This window comes from Hemitrygon akajei, chromosome 11 (genome assembly GCF_048418815.1).
Source record: "Hemitrygon akajei chromosome 11, sHemAka1.3, whole genome shotgun sequence".
NCBI classification, from domain to species: Eukaryota; Metazoa; Chordata; class Chondrichthyes; order Myliobatiformes; family Dasyatidae; genus Hemitrygon; species Hemitrygon akajei.
Genome location: NC_133134.1, coordinates 29,767,570 through 29,784,917, shown reverse-complemented (window position 1 = coordinate 29,784,917; position 17,348 = coordinate 29,767,570). Strand labels below are relative to the sequence as shown.

General features: G+C 39.2%; 1 protein-coding gene across 2 annotated transcripts in view; it reads left to right on the top strand.

Annotated features, from left to right (window-relative positions):
• Nucleotides 1–17,348, top strand: part of smg1 (SMG1 nonsense mediated mRNA decay associated PI3K related kinase) — a 139,319-nt gene that overhangs the window by 27,980 nt on the left and 93,991 nt on the right. For both annotated transcript variants that reach the window (XM_073060535.1, XM_073060534.1), the window contains exons 3-12: nucleotides 8,118–8,270; nucleotides 9,013–9,149; nucleotides 9,384–9,442; nucleotides 11,248–11,461; nucleotides 11,779–11,904; nucleotides 11,987–12,059; nucleotides 12,314–12,411; nucleotides 13,288–13,461; nucleotides 13,746–13,970; nucleotides 15,595–15,696. In XM_073060535.1, coding sequence (XP_072916636.1) covers nucleotides 8,118–8,270; nucleotides 9,013–9,149; nucleotides 9,384–9,442; nucleotides 11,248–11,461; nucleotides 11,779–11,904; nucleotides 11,987–12,059; nucleotides 12,314–12,411; nucleotides 13,288–13,461; nucleotides 13,746–13,970; nucleotides 15,595–15,696 — 1,361 coding nt within the window. The remainder of the gene's footprint in view (nucleotides 1–8,117; nucleotides 8,271–9,012; nucleotides 9,150–9,383; nucleotides 9,443–11,247; nucleotides 11,462–11,778; nucleotides 11,905–11,986; nucleotides 12,060–12,313; nucleotides 12,412–13,287; nucleotides 13,462–13,745; nucleotides 13,971–15,594; nucleotides 15,697–17,348) is intronic.

The window sequence follows — 17,348 nt, the reverse complement described above, 5'->3', positions numbered from 1 at the left end:
CTACTATCCACAGTCTCCATGCTTGGTTACCTCCTCAGAATTCAATAAATTTTGTTGCAGAATGTTTCCAGGATTATAGACTTAAGCAAATTGATTCTGATATTAAATCACTTGTGTTTTGTGCATCTTTACTCAGAACATTGTAAATGTAATGCCGGATTATTGTATTATTTTCTCTCTGGGGTGGAAGCTAGGTTTTTCCCACTTCAGTAATGAAGGGCCACTGATGAAATAGCTACTCTGATTTTATAGTTAAGTTACTTTGGCAATGTCTCCATGAGCAACAGAGTTGTACAATGATCTCTGCTGCCAATGTGAAAGAAATGTGTCCTTTCATTCAGAGGCAGAGTTTAAATTTGATTATTACCTTGCCTGTGTGCCCACATTCTTTAATATGGGTTACAATATGCAGTGTACTGGGTATTGCATTATTATGCTTAATTGTTTTGTTATGTTGTAATGGAGGATATGGTGAAGCAGCAGTTCTTTTAAGGTGAGAACTATTAATCCCATTAGACACCCAGACTATTTCAAATGAAGCCTGAAACCATTGCTGGAATGTTGTTTCTGCTGAATGTTTATGGTAACCAACTGTTGAGATGAATAACCAGAATGCCACCTTCAGTTTAAGCCAGGCTGGTATAGAGAAGCAATCATGTGACATAGCCACACAGGCAGACACAAATTGCAAATCTCAGTTTAGAAGTTCTATGTGTCATGTAAAAGCTTGCCATTTGAAGAATTCCCTATAACTTTCCTGCCTATTGGAACTACGTTGCTCAAAAAAATGTGTAGAACAGTATTTATAAAGAGAATTTTGGATTAAGTGATTCCAATAAGAAAGGAATAAAATAATGCTGGAAAAGATGCCTTGGCTGCATTATGTTTGTGACATGACTAGACTACTATTAAGTAAAATTCTAATCCAGGGGTCTGCATCGGATCTTGGGCAAAGATCTGATAGTAAAAAGAATCATAACATTGTTATTCAGTAACACACTGGTTTGGATATTGCTGACTGCAAGTTGTGCCAATTTCCACCCTGAAGCATGATGCTCTTACCTGAATTACAGCAACATGCTTAGCAAACTGATCAGTACATGTGGGTCGTAAATGGTTCGATCCTGAGTGCAGAGCCCTGCAAACATAACTGCTTTACATAAGCTAACCAGATCACAACACTGGTAGGGGGGCATGATGTAGAGTCATATTCTTAGCTTTGGTATAAATAAGAAAGTGTCAATGCTGCACAGACTCTGATTAGGTAGGCAACATCAGTGGAAGGAGAAAGTTTGTGTTTCAAGTTTAAGATCCTCCATCAAGTTCTAACCTTTTCTGTTTATTGAATTTCCCCAGCTTCACTGTTAGTTACACTTTTAAACTCTTAAATAATTGAAATATTTAAAGTTGAATTAATTGTTTGATTTGGCTGAGAGGATGCAATTTGAAATTAATTTTTGTTATTTATCACATGCAGTTCCCTGCAGGTAATTTTTGTTTTAGATCTTTTTTTTATTTGTTGGAGAATCCCACACTTTGCATGCTGCATATTCAATATGAAACAACCTAACTTGGATTAAACCTGCCACCTTGCGTCAACCAAACCCTCCATCTCTAAAGAGCACAACATTGAAGCTATTTGTTAGGATTAGGATTGAATGTTTGCAGTTGATGCATGCATACTAGAAATATGGATCAGACTGAATTAATTTAAAACTCAAAGTGAGTTTTTATGCTGAGTAAATAATATACAAACGCACTGTCATCTGAAAAAGTTTTCTTGCTGACCCAATTTACTATTTTTTTTCTAGTAATGTCAACTGTCTTGCTTTTGATCACCAGAACCTGGATTCAGGCTAGTTTATACTCTTTTTTTTAATAGTTTGTCACCAGCAGAAAAGGCTGAGTTTTAAATATGACTCATCCTGAAGTATAACAGCTTGCTTCTTACCTTGGCTTTTTTAGGTTCCACTCATGAAACTAAATCTCATTTGCTGCTTTTTTTTTGCACTATGGCATTTTATGGAAGTAGACCGAATTGATAATACAGGCTTCTATTAAGGTTGTCTTTGGAACAATGCAGGGTACAGATCATGGAGATGTTTAAAATAAGTTTGTAGGAGGATGGCAGTCAGTGGTGGCTCAGATGATGGAGCAAAGTACAGAGTAAATTTATTATCAAAGTGTATGTATATGTTACCCATATACAATCTGAGGTTCATTTTCTTGCGGGCATTCACAGAAAATACAAGAAACGCGATAGAAACAGCCCAAGAAGGACAAATAACCAATGTGCAAAAGACAACAAACTGTGCAAATGTGAAAAGAAAAAGAATAATAAATAAGCAATAAATATTGAGAACATGAGATAGAGTTCTTGAAAGTGTGTCCATAATTTGTGTGAACAGTTCAGTGATGGTGTGAGTGAAATTGAGTGAAGTTATCCCCACTGGTTTAAGAACTTGCTGGTTGAGGGGTTTATCCATGATGGCTTGGGCTGTATCCACTACTTCTGGTAGGCTTTTTCTGTACATTGGTGTTTCCATTCTAGGTCTTGATGCAACCAGTCAATATACTCTTCACCTCACATCTATAGGAGTTTTTCAAAGTTTTAGATACCAAATCTTTGCAAACTTCTAAGGAAGTGGAGGTGTTTCTTTGTACTTTGTAATGGCACTGCATGCTATGCTGGACCCAGAACAGATCCTCTGAAATGATAACACTAAGGAATTTGAAGTTGCTGACCCTCTTCACCTCTGATCCTCCAATGAGGACAGGCTCTTGGACATCGGTTTCCTCAGCTCCCTGATCTTGCTGACGTTGAATGAGAGTTGTTGTTGTGGGCACCAGTCAGCTATGTCTAATCTCCCTCCTATATGCTGCTTTGCCCAAGGACAGTGGTGTCATCAGCAAACTTAAATCTGGCATTGAAGCTTTGCTTGGCCTCCCAGTATAAAGTGAGTACGGCAGGGAACTAATCATACAACCTTGAAGTGCACCAGTGTTGATGGTGATTGTGGAGGAGATGTTACCAATCTGAACTGACTAGGGTCTGCAATTGAGGATTCGATTCAAGTCAAGTCAACTTTTGTTGTCATTTCAACCATAACTGCTGGTACAGTGCATAGTAAAAATGAGACAACTTTTTTCAGGACCATGGTTTACGTGACACAGTACAAAAAACTAGACTGAACTACGTAAATAAAAAAAACACAGAGAAAGCTATACTAGACTACAGACCTACACTGGACTGCATAAAGTGCACAAAAACAGTACTGGCATTACAGTAAATAATAAACAGTTGCACAAGTAGGTGTTGAGGCCTAGGTCTTGAAGCAAATTGATTTGTTTTGAGGGGTTAATAGTATTGAATGCAAAACTGTAGTAAGTGAAGAGCTAATGAAATGGCTTCTGCTATGGACCTGTGGTGGTGAAAGGTAAATTAGAATGGATCTAAGTCACTGCTCAGGTAGCGATTGGTATGTTTGGTCACCAACCTCTCAGAACACTTTTTCTGAGTGTTTTCTGGGGTCAAAAAGGACAGGGAGGGAGGGAATTGAAGTTGGGGAGAACACTTCTAATGAGGGAAAATATCATAGCTACATAAAGGGAGAGCGACACGAGGCATCATCTACAGAGTCTGTGTGGGTAACAGAACCAGGAATGGAGCAATCATGCTTTTGCAAGTATTCCATAGGTCCCCCAGTAGACACTAAGGAGCAGGTTGGTAGGCAAATTTTAGAAAGATATAAAATTAACAGGGAAAAGTCGTGGGAGAAATCAGATTCCCTCATTTTGATTGGCACTTCTGTTGTAAGAGATGTAGAAGGGGCAGAATTTGTTGGGTATGCCCAGGAAAGTGTTGTGATATGTGGACAGGCCAACTAGAGGAGAGGCCATACTGGATCTAGACTAGGCAGTGAACCTGGTCAGGTGACAACTCTCTTGATGGGTGAGGATTTCAGGAGTGATCACAGCTCTATGACCTTTAGCTGGCCTTGGACAAGAATAGGAGCAGACAGTATGGGGAAGTATTTCATGGGGGAGGGTTGATTACAATGGTATTAAGCAGGTACTTGAGAGCATAAATTGAGAACAGATGTTCTCAAGCAAATGTATATTGAAAATCTGAATATTTTTAGGGAGCACTTGCGTAGGGTTCTAGATAGGTTTGTCCTTATGAGGCAGGTAAAGGATGATAAGATGAAAGAATCATGGTTGACAAGAGAAATGGAGCATTTAGTCAAGGAAGAAGGAAGAGTACTTGAGGTTTAGAAAACAAGAATCAGCTAAGGTAGCTAAGAAGGAGCTTAAGAAGGGATTTAACAGTGCTAGGAGGGGACTTGAAGGCTTAGGATTAAGGAAAGACCAGCTCGAAAGAGGCGTTGGCTCTGGGTAAGCTTCTGTTAAGGTTCCCTTTTTTCCCCTCACTGTACATAGTGTAGTAAATGGCTGTTGTGTGTTCCTGTTAGGTGTTGGAGTCCTGGGAGACTCGATCTCCCAAGGAGCTACTTCTGCATGAAGTGCATCCAGCTGCAGCTCCTTGAAGACCATGCTAGGGATCTGGAACAGCAGCTGGATGACTTGCTTGTATGGGAGAGTGAGAAGATAATTGATCAGATTTGCAGGGAAGTAGTCATTCCGAAGTTGCAGAAGGCAAGTAGTTGGGTGACTATCAGGAGAAATGGAAAAGTGAATAGGCAGTTAGCGCCGAGCACCACTGTGGCCATTCCTCTCAATGAGTAACACACTTTGGATACTGTTGTGGGGTATGACCTCCAAGGGGAATGCCACAGAAACCAGACTGCTAGCACTGAGCATAGATCTGTGGTGCAGAAGGGAAAGAGGGAGAAGAGAGGAGTGGTGGTGACATGGGAGAGTGTCAGTAGTCAGGAGAATATGCAAGAGATTCTCTGAGCATGAACGGGACACCGTAATGGTACATTGCCTCCCAGGTGCCAGAGTCAGGGATGACTCACATTGCGTCATTTGGAAAGGGAGGGAGAGCAGCCAGATGTCTCGGTATTTATAGGTACCAATGACATAGGAAGGAAAAGCAAAGAGGTCCTGAAACGAGAATTTAGAGAGCTAGGTGAAAAGCCGAGAGGCAGGACTTCCAGGGTAGTAATTTCTGACTTGCTGCCTGTGCCACGTGCCAGCGAGCATAGAAACTGGATGATTTGCCAGATAAATTCATGGCTGAGAAGCTGGTTCAGGGGGCAGGGTTAAGATTCTTGGATCATTGGGATCTATTCTGGGGGAGGTATGACCTGTACAAAAGTGACGGGTTGCACCTGGTCATGCACTTTGGTAGAGGAAATAAATGTGCAGAGTGTTTTCTAAATGGGGAGAAAATCCAACCATCTGAGATGCAAAGGGATTTGGGAGTCCTTGTACAGAGCACCCTAAAGGTTAACTTGCAGGTAGTCGGTGGTGAGAAAGGCAACTGCAATGTTAGCATTCATTTCAATAGGTCTAGAACATGAGCAGGGATGTGATGCTGAAGCTTTATAAGGCACTGGTGAGGCCTCATCTTGAGTAATATGAACAGTTCTGGGCTCATTTAAGAAAAGATGTACTGGCATTGGAGAGGTTCAGAGGAGGTTCACAAAGGTGATTCCAGGAATGAAGGGGTTATTGTACAAGGAACGTTTGATGGCTCTGGGTCTGTACTTGCTGGAATTTAGAAGGGTGGGGGGGGGGATCTCATTGAATGTTGAAAGACCTTGACAGAGTAGATGTGGAAAGGATGTTTACAATGATGGAGTCAAGGACAAGAGGACACAGCCTCAGGATAGCTGGGGATCCATTTAAAACCGAGATTCAGAGAAATTTCTTTAGCCAGAGGGTGGTGAATTTGTGGAACTTATTACCACAAGCAGCTGTGGAGGCCAGGTTGTTGGGTGTACAAGACATCAAAGGTTACGGGGAGAAGGCTGGGGAGTGGGACTGAGTAGGGGAGAAATAAAAGGATCAGCCAGGATTGAATGGCGGAGCAGGCTCGACGGGCCATATAGCTTAATTCTACACCCATGTCTTATGGTAAAACCCCATGTTTTACAAGTATATGAAAAAGAGGATGGCTAGAGTGACGGCAGGACTGATCAGGGAAGAGCGAAGAAACATGCCTGGAGTCAGAGGAGTTGGGGGAGGTCATTAAGTATTTTGCTTCAGTATTCACCAGTGAGGGGAATCTTGATAAATGTGAAGTCAGTGAGGAACAGTTCAATGTGCTGGAACATATGAAGGTTAAGAAAGAAGATGTCTTGGAACTTTAAAAAAAAATATCAGGGTAGGTAACTCTCTGGGGCTGGTTAGATTGTACCACAAGTTACTATGGGAGTGAAGGAGGAGATTCATAACACTGGCAGTGATCTTTGCATCCTCGGCCACTGGCGTAGTACTAGAAGTTGTACCAGAGGGTGGCAAATGTTTCCTTTTCTTCAGGAAAGGTAATAAGGATTACCCTGGGAATTGCAGACCAGTGAGACTTGCGTCAGTACTGGGCAAACTAATGGGGGGAGGATTCTTAGAGGCAGGATTTGTGAGCACTTGGAGGAGGACAGGCTGATTAGGGATAATCAGCATAGTTTTGAGTGAAGCAGGTTGGAAATCACGAGCTTGATTTACTACTTTGTGGAAGTTACAAACTGAAGATGGGGCAGTAATTGTGCATATGGATTTCAGTAAGGCATTCAATAAGCTTTCCAATGTTAGGTCAGAAAATCAGTAGGCATGGGATCCAGGGAAGCTTTGCATGTATGCAGAATTAGCTTGCCCATGGAAGACAGAGGATGGTAATACACGGAGTGTATTCTGCCTGGAGGTCTGTGACTAGAGGCCTTCCACAGGGATCTATTCTGGGACCCCAGCTCTTTTGTAATTTTTATAAATAACTTGAATGTCAAAGTTGAAGGGTGGGTTAGTAAGTTTGATAACAAGGGTTGATAATGTTGTAGATGGTGTAGAAGCTCGTCATAAAGTACAATGGGCATTGATAGGATGTACAGATGGGCTGAGAGATGGCAGGTGGAATTGAAGCTGGAATTCATCCTTGCCACGTGTGAAGTGATACAAAGTTGAATTTGTATTACCAGGATTCTTGACAGCGTAGAGGAAAGAAGTATCTTGTGGTCCGCATCTATAGATCCCTTCAAGTTGCCACACAAGTTGATAAGGTTAATAAGGAGGCATATGGTGTGTTGGCCTTCATCAGCTGGGTGATTTGAGTTCAAGAGCCATGACGCTGTAGCTCTGTAAAACTATTTAGACTTCACTTGGAGTATTGTGTTCGGACCTGTCACCTTATTATTAGAAGGATGTGGAAGCCTTAAGGGAGGATGCAGAGGAGATTTACCAGGATGCTGCCTGGATTAGAGCATGTCTAATGAGGAAAGGTTTGGTGAGCTAAGGCTTTTCTGTATGGAGCGAAGGAGGATGAAATGCAATTTGATAGATGTGTAAGATAAAGGGCATAGATAGTGGACAGCCAGCGCCTTTTTTAATTTAACACGGTGCTAAGTGCACAGAACACACTGCTGAGGATGATGATAGAGGCTGATACATTAGGGACATTTAAGACATTCATGTGCATAGGCACATGGATAAAAGAAAACTGGAGTGCTATGTGAGAAAGAAGGGTTAGATTGATCTTGGATTGGGTTAAAAGGATTGCGTAACATTGCGGCCTGTACGGTGCTGTATTGATCTATGTTCCAATACTTTCAATTCAAGAGGTAACAGTATTTGCTTGAAGGTCTGAAAGAAGAATTAAAAATCTGGTTTTTAAAAAAAAATTGTTTATAGCAGAAGCTTCTTTGTTAAGGATAGTTCCTTTTAGAAAGCAGTTTTACAGATAGTCAACAGTTCCTGTTGCCAGCAATGAGTATCCCTTTCTTAGGGAAAAAACATATTCCAATGTGTGCAGATATACTTTTCTGTCCCAGAATGGTAGTGGGATTGATTTACAAGCCATAAGGTTAATGTTCAATTGAATGATTTTCGAGTGCTGTATTGTATGTCTCAATTTAGCACAACTATAATTTTAATGGCAAGAATCAGTAGAAAGAAGGTTGCTGCTATTTTTTCTTATCTGAGCAATGTGATTTTCTTTACAGGCAGATACGATGTCAATGGAGGACTTGGTGAAAACGCTTATGGTCGGAAGTCGCTGGGGCAAGAGCTGAGGGTTAACAATGTGACCACTGATGTAAGCAGCATTCAGCATGGGAGTCGTGCTTTAGCTACAAAGGAGATGAGGAAATCACAGGGTAAGCAATTTTAAGAACCTGACTATCCAGATAAACATTAATTTTGCCTAGAAAGGTATTCTGTAAAGCATCCTTAGTGCTGCAGAAATTTAAAGGCTGAAGGGTCTCGACCTGAAACATCGACTGTCTGTTTCCCTCTATGATGTTAATTGACCCACTGAATTCCTCCAGCATTTTTCGTGTTGCAAGGAGAATTGGAGTTAATGTTCATGTCCTTTGTCAAAACTAGGAAATAGAGTAAGCAAGTTAGATTTCAGTAACAGAGATTAAGAGGATTGAGCAAACAAAATGATAATCTGTTTGAGTGAATTTAGCAGTTTGAATCAGATCACATCTGGACCAACTGTTACATTCCAAGGACTAGTTTTGTAGAGTGGAACATTGATTCCTTTGTATACAGAAGACTTTCAGGGTGATCTGTTTGAAAATGGAACCACTAGAAGAGGTGGGTGAGCTACTCAGATGGAAGAGTCTTAACACGTGGATATAACTTAAAAGGTGGAACAAGGCTATTCAGGGGTGATGCCCAATGGCACTTATTTACATAAAGAATAATAGAAGTCATGTCACCAGCCTCATTAAAAGGAATCAAAATTGATACATTTTCTTTAATTCTGTTAAATTTAGTTGGGGATGGTGGGGTAACACTAGGGTTGAAAGCACAGAACAGCCATGATCTAATTGGTGGAATCTTCACTTCATTTGGTTTTATTCAACTTTTTCTTAAAATATTTTTTCTTAGAGCGATCTTTATCTTATTCTGATGAGTCTCGACTGTCCAATCTTTTGCGGAGGATTTCCCGTGAAGATGACAGAGAGCGTCGGCTGGCTACAATAAAGCAATTGAGAGAGTTTATTCAGCAGCCAGAAAACAAAGTGGTGAGTGGAAAGGAGAAAAATATTTTTTGGCATCATGAAAGAAATCAAGATGTTTTTTACAATGAAAGGCCAATACAGAATGTTAACATTTTGTGAGTTGCTGCAGGATCTTGTAATCATTTACAGCATTTTCAGTTTTGCTGACTAGCTCAGGTGTGTGTTGATGGTAGGTTTGAAAATATGGGTAATTGAAATATCCCTTCATATTTGAGTAATTGGAGGTTTTTTTGGCAGGTTCTTATTAAGCAGTTAGACAATGCCCTGACTGCAATACAGGATGTGCTCAATGAGAGGTATGTAAAATACAAAGATCTGAAACATTTTAATGTTTGTATTGCAAACTTTTAGGTGAAAAAATATATAACTTTATAGATGATTCTTGCCACAGAATCATGGTGAATCAAATGACCTTTTGCTCACTATGACCATGTGGACCACACTAGTCCTTCCACACTAATCCTATATGCCCATATTAGGATTATATACTTTTATGCCTCCCCTATTGAATGTTTGTCCAAGTGCCTCTTAAAGGTAATATTGTATCTCAACAACTCTTATTGAGGGTTGTTAATATGGGGGGGGGGGTGGGGGGTGAGATTTTGACTGACTTTATCCTATTAATTTGCCTTCTTAATTTCAACCCACTCTCTTGTGCTCAAAGGAGAAACAGACCAGCATACTGGTTCTTTCCCAATAACTAAAGTCCTCTTTCTAGTGAATCTCCTCAGCATTTTCTTCAGTCCAATCACATAGTTCCTGTAGAGTGGTGACCAGATTTGCACTCAAAATTCTAGTGTTTTGAAATATGTAAGATAATGTTGTAACTTTTATGTTATATACTCTGACCTATAAAGGAAGTATGCCATATGCCGCCTTTACTTTGTATTAAAGTTTATCCTAGAGTTAGTCTTAAAATTGTTTGCTTTGAATTTATCAGATGGACTTTTGGTTTCCTATAACTTATTTAGTGCAGGATATGTGTGCTGATGTGAGAGAAGACTATGAACTGAAAGTGATGCAAATATTAGTTTTATGTAAAATTTTGATGCTCTGAATCAGGTAAGTATCTTTAATTGATCAATTAAATGATAAGTGCTGAATAAGTTCACTTTTTTTCCTCTTCTTGCACTGCCTATTTAATTTTATATATTTCTTGTATTTTATAGTTTTTATTATATATTTCGGGCAGATGGGGCTCGTCAGCCATGGTTGGCAGCTCATCTAGGAGAAGGAAAACTCCGATCTCAAACCTCTGCTGCCTTGTGGCTGTACACATTCATGGGGAGGGCTTGGGGAGTAAACCCCGAGGGGGAAGAATCCAGAGCTGGAGTCCCTAAGGCAGTCCTACATTAAGTTCAATGCTGACTGGCAACTCTTGCAGTGCTGCTGGTACAAAGCTATATTGGTGTCTGCCATTCCTTTGGTTTCATCAGTTGCGTGGAGAGGCAAAGCTTGCCACATGGGCAGGAGCTTGCTCTCCGTATCGTACTGCTCAAGCTTGTGTATCTAGATAATTAGGATGCAATATCCATGGTCAGTTCTGACCAATGGAGGCCCTCACCTCACCATATATTTCAATGTTCTGTAAAACAAATTTTACAACATGTGCCATTGATATAAAAACTGATTCTGAAGTTTGGTTGTTTTTATTTTTTTAATTTCTGCATTGCTTAACAGCATAGCAGCTGAAATTGGGACCTTAAACTATATCATTTATTGCTGTATATTTTTATCCAACAAAACATTCTAACTTCGTATAATTTGTGGAGTATAATGGGCAGACCCTCAATAAATGATTAAAACTTTCCTCAAGGAAAAGAATACAAACTAAATTGTGAATTGTTTGAATGTTTATTTCCTGCTTGGAAAGTGCAGAAAAATCCATAGGCTAAGTTGTTGTTGTGCAAATCTGTCATAATTAAGAACATGGTCAATTCCCCATCTTTCAAATGGGAAAATTATTCTGTTTTGCTAATTTATATTAAGTGGTTAAAAACAATTGTTTATGGATAGGTGCAATTCACATTCTGTATCAATGTCTGATTTATTAATTCATTTATACATAGGGTATTAATATTCTTTAACTTGTCACTAACAGTAGTAAGCTACTCCATGAACTACGACAAGAAGGAGCTTGTTGCCTTGGCCTGCTGTGTGTATCCTTAAGTTATGAGGCTGAGAAGATCTTTAAGTGGATTTTTAGCAAGTTTAGTTCTTCCACCAAAGATGAGGTAAAACTTCTATACTTGTGTGCTACCTACAAAGCGCTGGAAACTGCAGGGGAAAAGAAGGCATTTTCATCTGTAATGCAGGTTAGCTTTTAATCTTAAAATTTAATTTGTATATAATGCTAAATGCTTTGGAACGTTCACTTTATTGTAAAAACTAATTTCTAATCATGTTCTATCTTTGGTATTGATGTTTCACATTGGGGAAGTGTGTTCAGAGATGTAATGGTTATTTTTAATAATTGAATTTTACAAAGGATTGTTCAATGAAAACTTATTGTAGACTAGAATTTCCAAAAAGCATGGAAAGTGGAAATGTATCATCTTTAGTTCCAAATGTACTTGTGATATAAAATAGCATTTATTTCTGTTGAAATTAAATAAGCTTTTTTTTCCCCCAGCTTGTGATGATTAGCCTACAGACTGTTCTGGAAAATGTGGATACACCGGAGCTACTGTGCCAGTGTGTGAAATGTATTTTATTAGTGGCACGTTGTTATCCCCATATATTTAGTACCAACTTTAGGGTAAGGATAATGAAATAAAATACTTTAAAATATTCTGGCAAGTTTAGCTACAGATTAATAATGATGCTTTTGAATTTAAAAGGACACTGTAGATATACTCGTTGGTTGGCATATAGATCACACTCAGAAGCAATCCCTTACACAGCAGGTGTCAGGTAAGTTAGTTTAATTTACTAAAGTAGTTCATTATTGGATTATTACCTATCAACCTTTTTACGAAGAGAATAACTTTGCTAAAAATGCTAGTTTCAAGATGGCTTTGATAAGATGAAGTTCATAATTGTGTAAATAGTATTTTTTTAAAAAAGAAAAATAAAACATTCAAGTTAATCAATTGTATTTCATTTCAGTTTATATACTGGAATTGTTAGCTTTAAGAAAATTAAAAGGTGTTTTATTTGTCCCAAAGGTTGGCTGCAGTGCTTGGAACAATTCTGGGTCGCTGATCTTGGATTTTCTACTACCCTTCTTGGACAGTTTTTGGAAGATATGGAAGCTTATGCTGAGGTAGCGTGGTCATATATAAATATAAAGTTTGAAAATGACTTTCATATTCAGTTGTGGGAGGTCATGTCTTATGAATCTTTAGGGGTTTTTTCAGAAGTAATTAATGGGATATATGAAGATTTGGCAGTGGATGTTGTCTTATGGGCTTTACTTAGACCTTTCCCAAGTTTTCATATGGAGACTGATCAGGAACATTAAGATTCATGGGAAACTAGCAAAGTGGATTCAGAGTTGGCTCTGGTAGGAAGCAGGGTGGTAGTTGAAGATCAATTCTCCAACTGGAGGCTCATAACTAGTGGGATTCCCTGTAAGGATCTGTTATTCATTATTTATGTAAATGATTTGGATACAAATGTACCTGTCACAATTAGCAAGTTTGGTGATCCCTAAATTAGGGGATCTTGTTGATAGTAAAGCAAGTTACAATGAATTGCAAAGAGACCTTGATCAGAAAGGGATGGCCTGAGGAATAGCAAATGGATTTTTAACTTAGATAAGTGTAAAGTGATGCATTTTGGTGAGTCAAACCTGGTTATTAAGTCTTGTTCATATTTGTTAGTTATGCCTTGTAAAATTGCAATTTGCTGATGTGCTTTTCATTCATTAGCAGTGAGTAGTGTCCTTAGTTGAAATGTAACTATGCCAGCTCTTTCTCTGTGATGTGAAACCTTTGGATTACTGCCAGGGTTATATAATGAAATTTATTTTCAGTTTTTGCATTGGATTTTGAGGGGAAAAATAGTCACACTGCTGCAGTTTTCAATTAGCAATTGTCATAATGCCCCAGCAGAGTGCATTGGATGACTAAAGGAACTATAGATTGTACTTCCTTCACTGCTCCAAAATGATCAAACTGTCTGGTATTTAACATTACAGGACCTCAGTCACGTGGCTTCCGGTGAATCTGTTGATGAGGATATTCCACCACCTTCAGTCTCATTACCAAAATTAGCAGCACTACTAAGAGTGTTCAGCACTGTAGTAAGAAGTATTGGAGAGCGTTTCAGCCCGATTAGAGGACCTCCAATTACTGAGGCTTATGTGACAGATGTAAGATTGTGTTCATGTTAATTTCCTGTTGCTTTTCATGGATTGTCTGTGACCATGGGAAATGTCATTTGTAGTTCAGTTTTTAAATAAATGTGTATGTTAGAAATGTAATAAGCCTCACGTTTTATTTTGGGCCATGTATGTTGTCATTGCATCAGTAGTAATCAGTTTTTTTTAATCTAAAACTTTTACATTTATCAAGCTTCTAGTTAAAAATGTGTTCACACACTTTATTTACTTAATTATTCTGCTTATTTAAATGTGTGTATTTCTTTTAAATCTAGATCCTGCTCAGAGTTGTGAATTGTGTTACCACAGCAAAACAAGTTTTCTTTTCTGAGGCAGTTTTGACAGCTGCAAATGAGTGTGTCTGTGTTCTATTGGGAAGCATGGACTCTGACATAGCCAAACATTGTGAAATTACCATTAATTATGGGTTGGATCAGCTGGACGGTTGTCAAATGTTTGGTGCTGAATACATCATCTCTGTCTTAAACCTGTTGACTCTGGTGAGTCTGCTAGCTTGCATTTTTAAAACTGGTTAATGTGATCAGCTTTAGTTGAACATTATCCTAGAAATAACACTAACATTCATTTAAATATTTATTTAGCCTTAACCTTCAGTTGTGTACAGCAAGTAAAATATTAGGAAGTGCTTCTGTTGGATGAATCATTTTGTTGATAAAGTCTGGGGGGGTGGGGGGTGTGAAGAGAGCAAAAGATTGTGTACTTTTTTTTTCTATGGTGCAGGGTGGGCTGTTGATTTTTGCCAGAATACCAGGGGAAATTCCCTGCATTTCAAGAAAAAAGATTGCAGGATTCTGAAAGCAGAACCGGGGATTCAATTCAACATTTCCTTTTTGTCTGTATAGCTGCTAGAATGAGGCAGTGCATTTTGGGAGGGCCAAGTCCAGGGTATACACAGTTAATGATAGGCCTCCATAGTACAGGGGTGGCAAACCTTTCTGAGAACATGTGCACCTAAATTGGCAATAATTTTTAAAAATTCTCTCATGCTATGATAATTTTGAGCAGATATTATCATTGATTAATGAATTAGTAACAATAATTGTAAACTTTTTAAAGAAAACTGATGTCCTATTTCTCTTCATTGCTTTTACTATTAATAAAAGTATAAGAGACAGATTGAAATAAATGGTGCATTTTTAAAAATGTTCAAAAATTAATAATCTATAGGGGAAAAAAAATTCTGAATAGTATCGTTATTGTAACTGCTTACTATCCAAATACTGACATGTATAACAGGTCTGCAACTATTTCAAAACATATTATCCAATGTCACGTTCTTGCAACCATCTCGATGGTTCCAAGCTAGTGTGAGACATTTCCTGTGAGAACACCTCATTGCTCCCAAGTTGTAGAAAAATAATTTGCTGCTTCATTTGATAGTAAAGATAATCGTCATGTGTCTCTTTGTTGTGGGTGGCATTTAAAGAATTGAGGGGTTGACTACATGCCACATGACAACAATTTTTGCACATGCCATCTTGGGCATATGTGCCATAGATTCACCATCTCTTTGCTAGGAAGTACATGGTGTGGACAGGCACATAATAAGGCATGGGGTGTAGAATGTGAATGTACAGTTCTATAAAACATTAGTTAGGCCCCAGCTGGATTACTTTGTATATCTGGTTGCCACATTATAGGAAGGACGTGTTCGCATTGGAGAAGGTACTGGGGAAATGCACCAGAATGTTGCCTGACAATAGTTTTGGCTATGAAGTGATGCTGAGGAGATGGGTGGACTTTGTTTTCTTTGAGGAGGCTGATTTAGGTGTACATAGGACATGGATAATAGTATCCTGCCACATTGCAGTATTTAGATGAGCATTTGAATTGCAGTGATAAAGAAGACAAAGGGCCAAGTGCTGGAAAATGGATTAATGTTGATGAGTCGTGTTGATCAGTAGTTACCATGGGTGCTGCAGGCCTAAATACCTGCTTCTGTATAATGTCTCTGGTCAAATCTCAGTGGAATTTGAGTCCAAAATCATCTGATTTAAAGTGGCATGAGTGAGAAAGGGCTGGAACACCTGATCAACGCTTATCTTTTAAGACAATTACTCTCTTGCATTTTGATCACTTATAATACAATTTTCATTTTTTCAGATTGTGGAACAAATAAATACAAAATTGCCAGCATCGTTTGTTGAAAAATTGTTTTCACCAGATTCCAAGTTACTTCAGCTCCGTTTTCATAGGGAAAAAGAGGTAAGGTTGAGGATGAAGATAAGTGCACATTTCTAGTTACATGTGCACCTACTTATTCTGGATGAAATTATGCTGATGTCTTTTAAAATCTTTTCTTTTACTCTTTGAAGGCTTTAATTTTTCAAGCAACTATACCCAAGTCTTCATTAGGGAAGCTAAGGGCTTCTTAGATGAGACTTTTACTGAAGTGGTTATATACAAGGGAGAGGCTTCAGATAGTTGGGGCCCACCAGAAGTAGGGGAAGTAGGTATTCAGTGCGGGGTTCCTCTGTGGCCATTCCCTCATTAACAAGTATAGCCCCTTGGATACCACAGGGGAACAACCAAGTCATTGGCACTGTGGCTGGCTCAGGCTCAGCAGAGAAAGTAAAGTCAAGCTGAGAAATAGTGATAGGAGACTTGGTAGTTCTGAGGATAGACAGGAGATTCTGTGGTCATAGATGAGACACCAGATGGTATGTTGCCTCCTAGGTGGGACGGTCGCAGATGTCCCAGAGAGTTTGCAGTGAACGGAGAGGGTAAACATCCAGAGGTTATGGTACAAATTGGTGCTGATAATGTAAGTAGAAAGGGGGAAGAGGACCTGCACAGTGAATATAGGATTTGAGAAAGGGGCTGAAAAGCAGGACCTCAAAAGTAGTGATCTCTGGATGACTCCTAGTGCAATGTGCTGCTAAGGTCAGAAATAGGAAGATAGTGAATGAGTGGGTGAGAATTGGTACAGGGAGCAGGGCTTCATGTTCTTGGATCATCGGAACTTCTTCTGGTGCAGGGCTGACTGGGACAAGTTGCATCTAATAGGAGGGAAGCCAATATCTTGAGTAAAAAGTTTACTCGTGCTAATCAGGAGAGTTTAAGCTAGAGTGTTAGGGGGATGGCACCAGGTCAGAAAGTGACAAGATTAAAAGGTCGATGTCATGTCAGGCAAGAGCAAGGTAATAAGCACAATGTGATGGATGTTTTGAAGTGAATTTTAGTGTTGGGAGTGTAGTGCACTTAGCCTGGGTGACTTAGCTACCTTCAGACCTTTCTGCTTCCCATAGCTTTTGTCATTGGGAGTGCACTGGAATCATCTGTAAGGTCTGGTGGCCTGGCTCCCATGATTTTTGGCTTGCCTCAGTGCAGTATAAATGCTGGCTTGGCACAGACGGCTGGCTGCATTGAGAGTAGCTTTGACAGCTGGGGAGGCCCTGGGTCACAGCTGTTAAATCAATCATTGACATTTACAGTCAGCAAAAACTTAGGATGTTTTTAAAAGTTAAGATTAAAAATATTTGCCAAAATAACTTAAAGCACTGTGTTCACATATTAAAGTCAATTTAAAATATTGAAACAGAAGGCTGATTTCTCCCACTCCTTTAAGAGTTTGCAATCACTTTACTACTTCCACACAGGAGGCCAACTGATCTAACAAGTCCATGTCATCTCTCAGTACCGAAAATGTCAGTAGAAAGGGGGGAAGATGACCTTCCCCCTTGAAGCAGTCTTAATAGTCCCACTACTACTGTCCCACTCGTGTGTATGCTGTATTCAGTGATCTTATCCTGGAGCAAATAACTGCTGAACTGCATATTGAATGCACTCAAGTAGTGTGGGCAGCCACAGAACTACAGAAAATGCCGTGTGGATATTTGGTAGTTCAGAAAAATTAT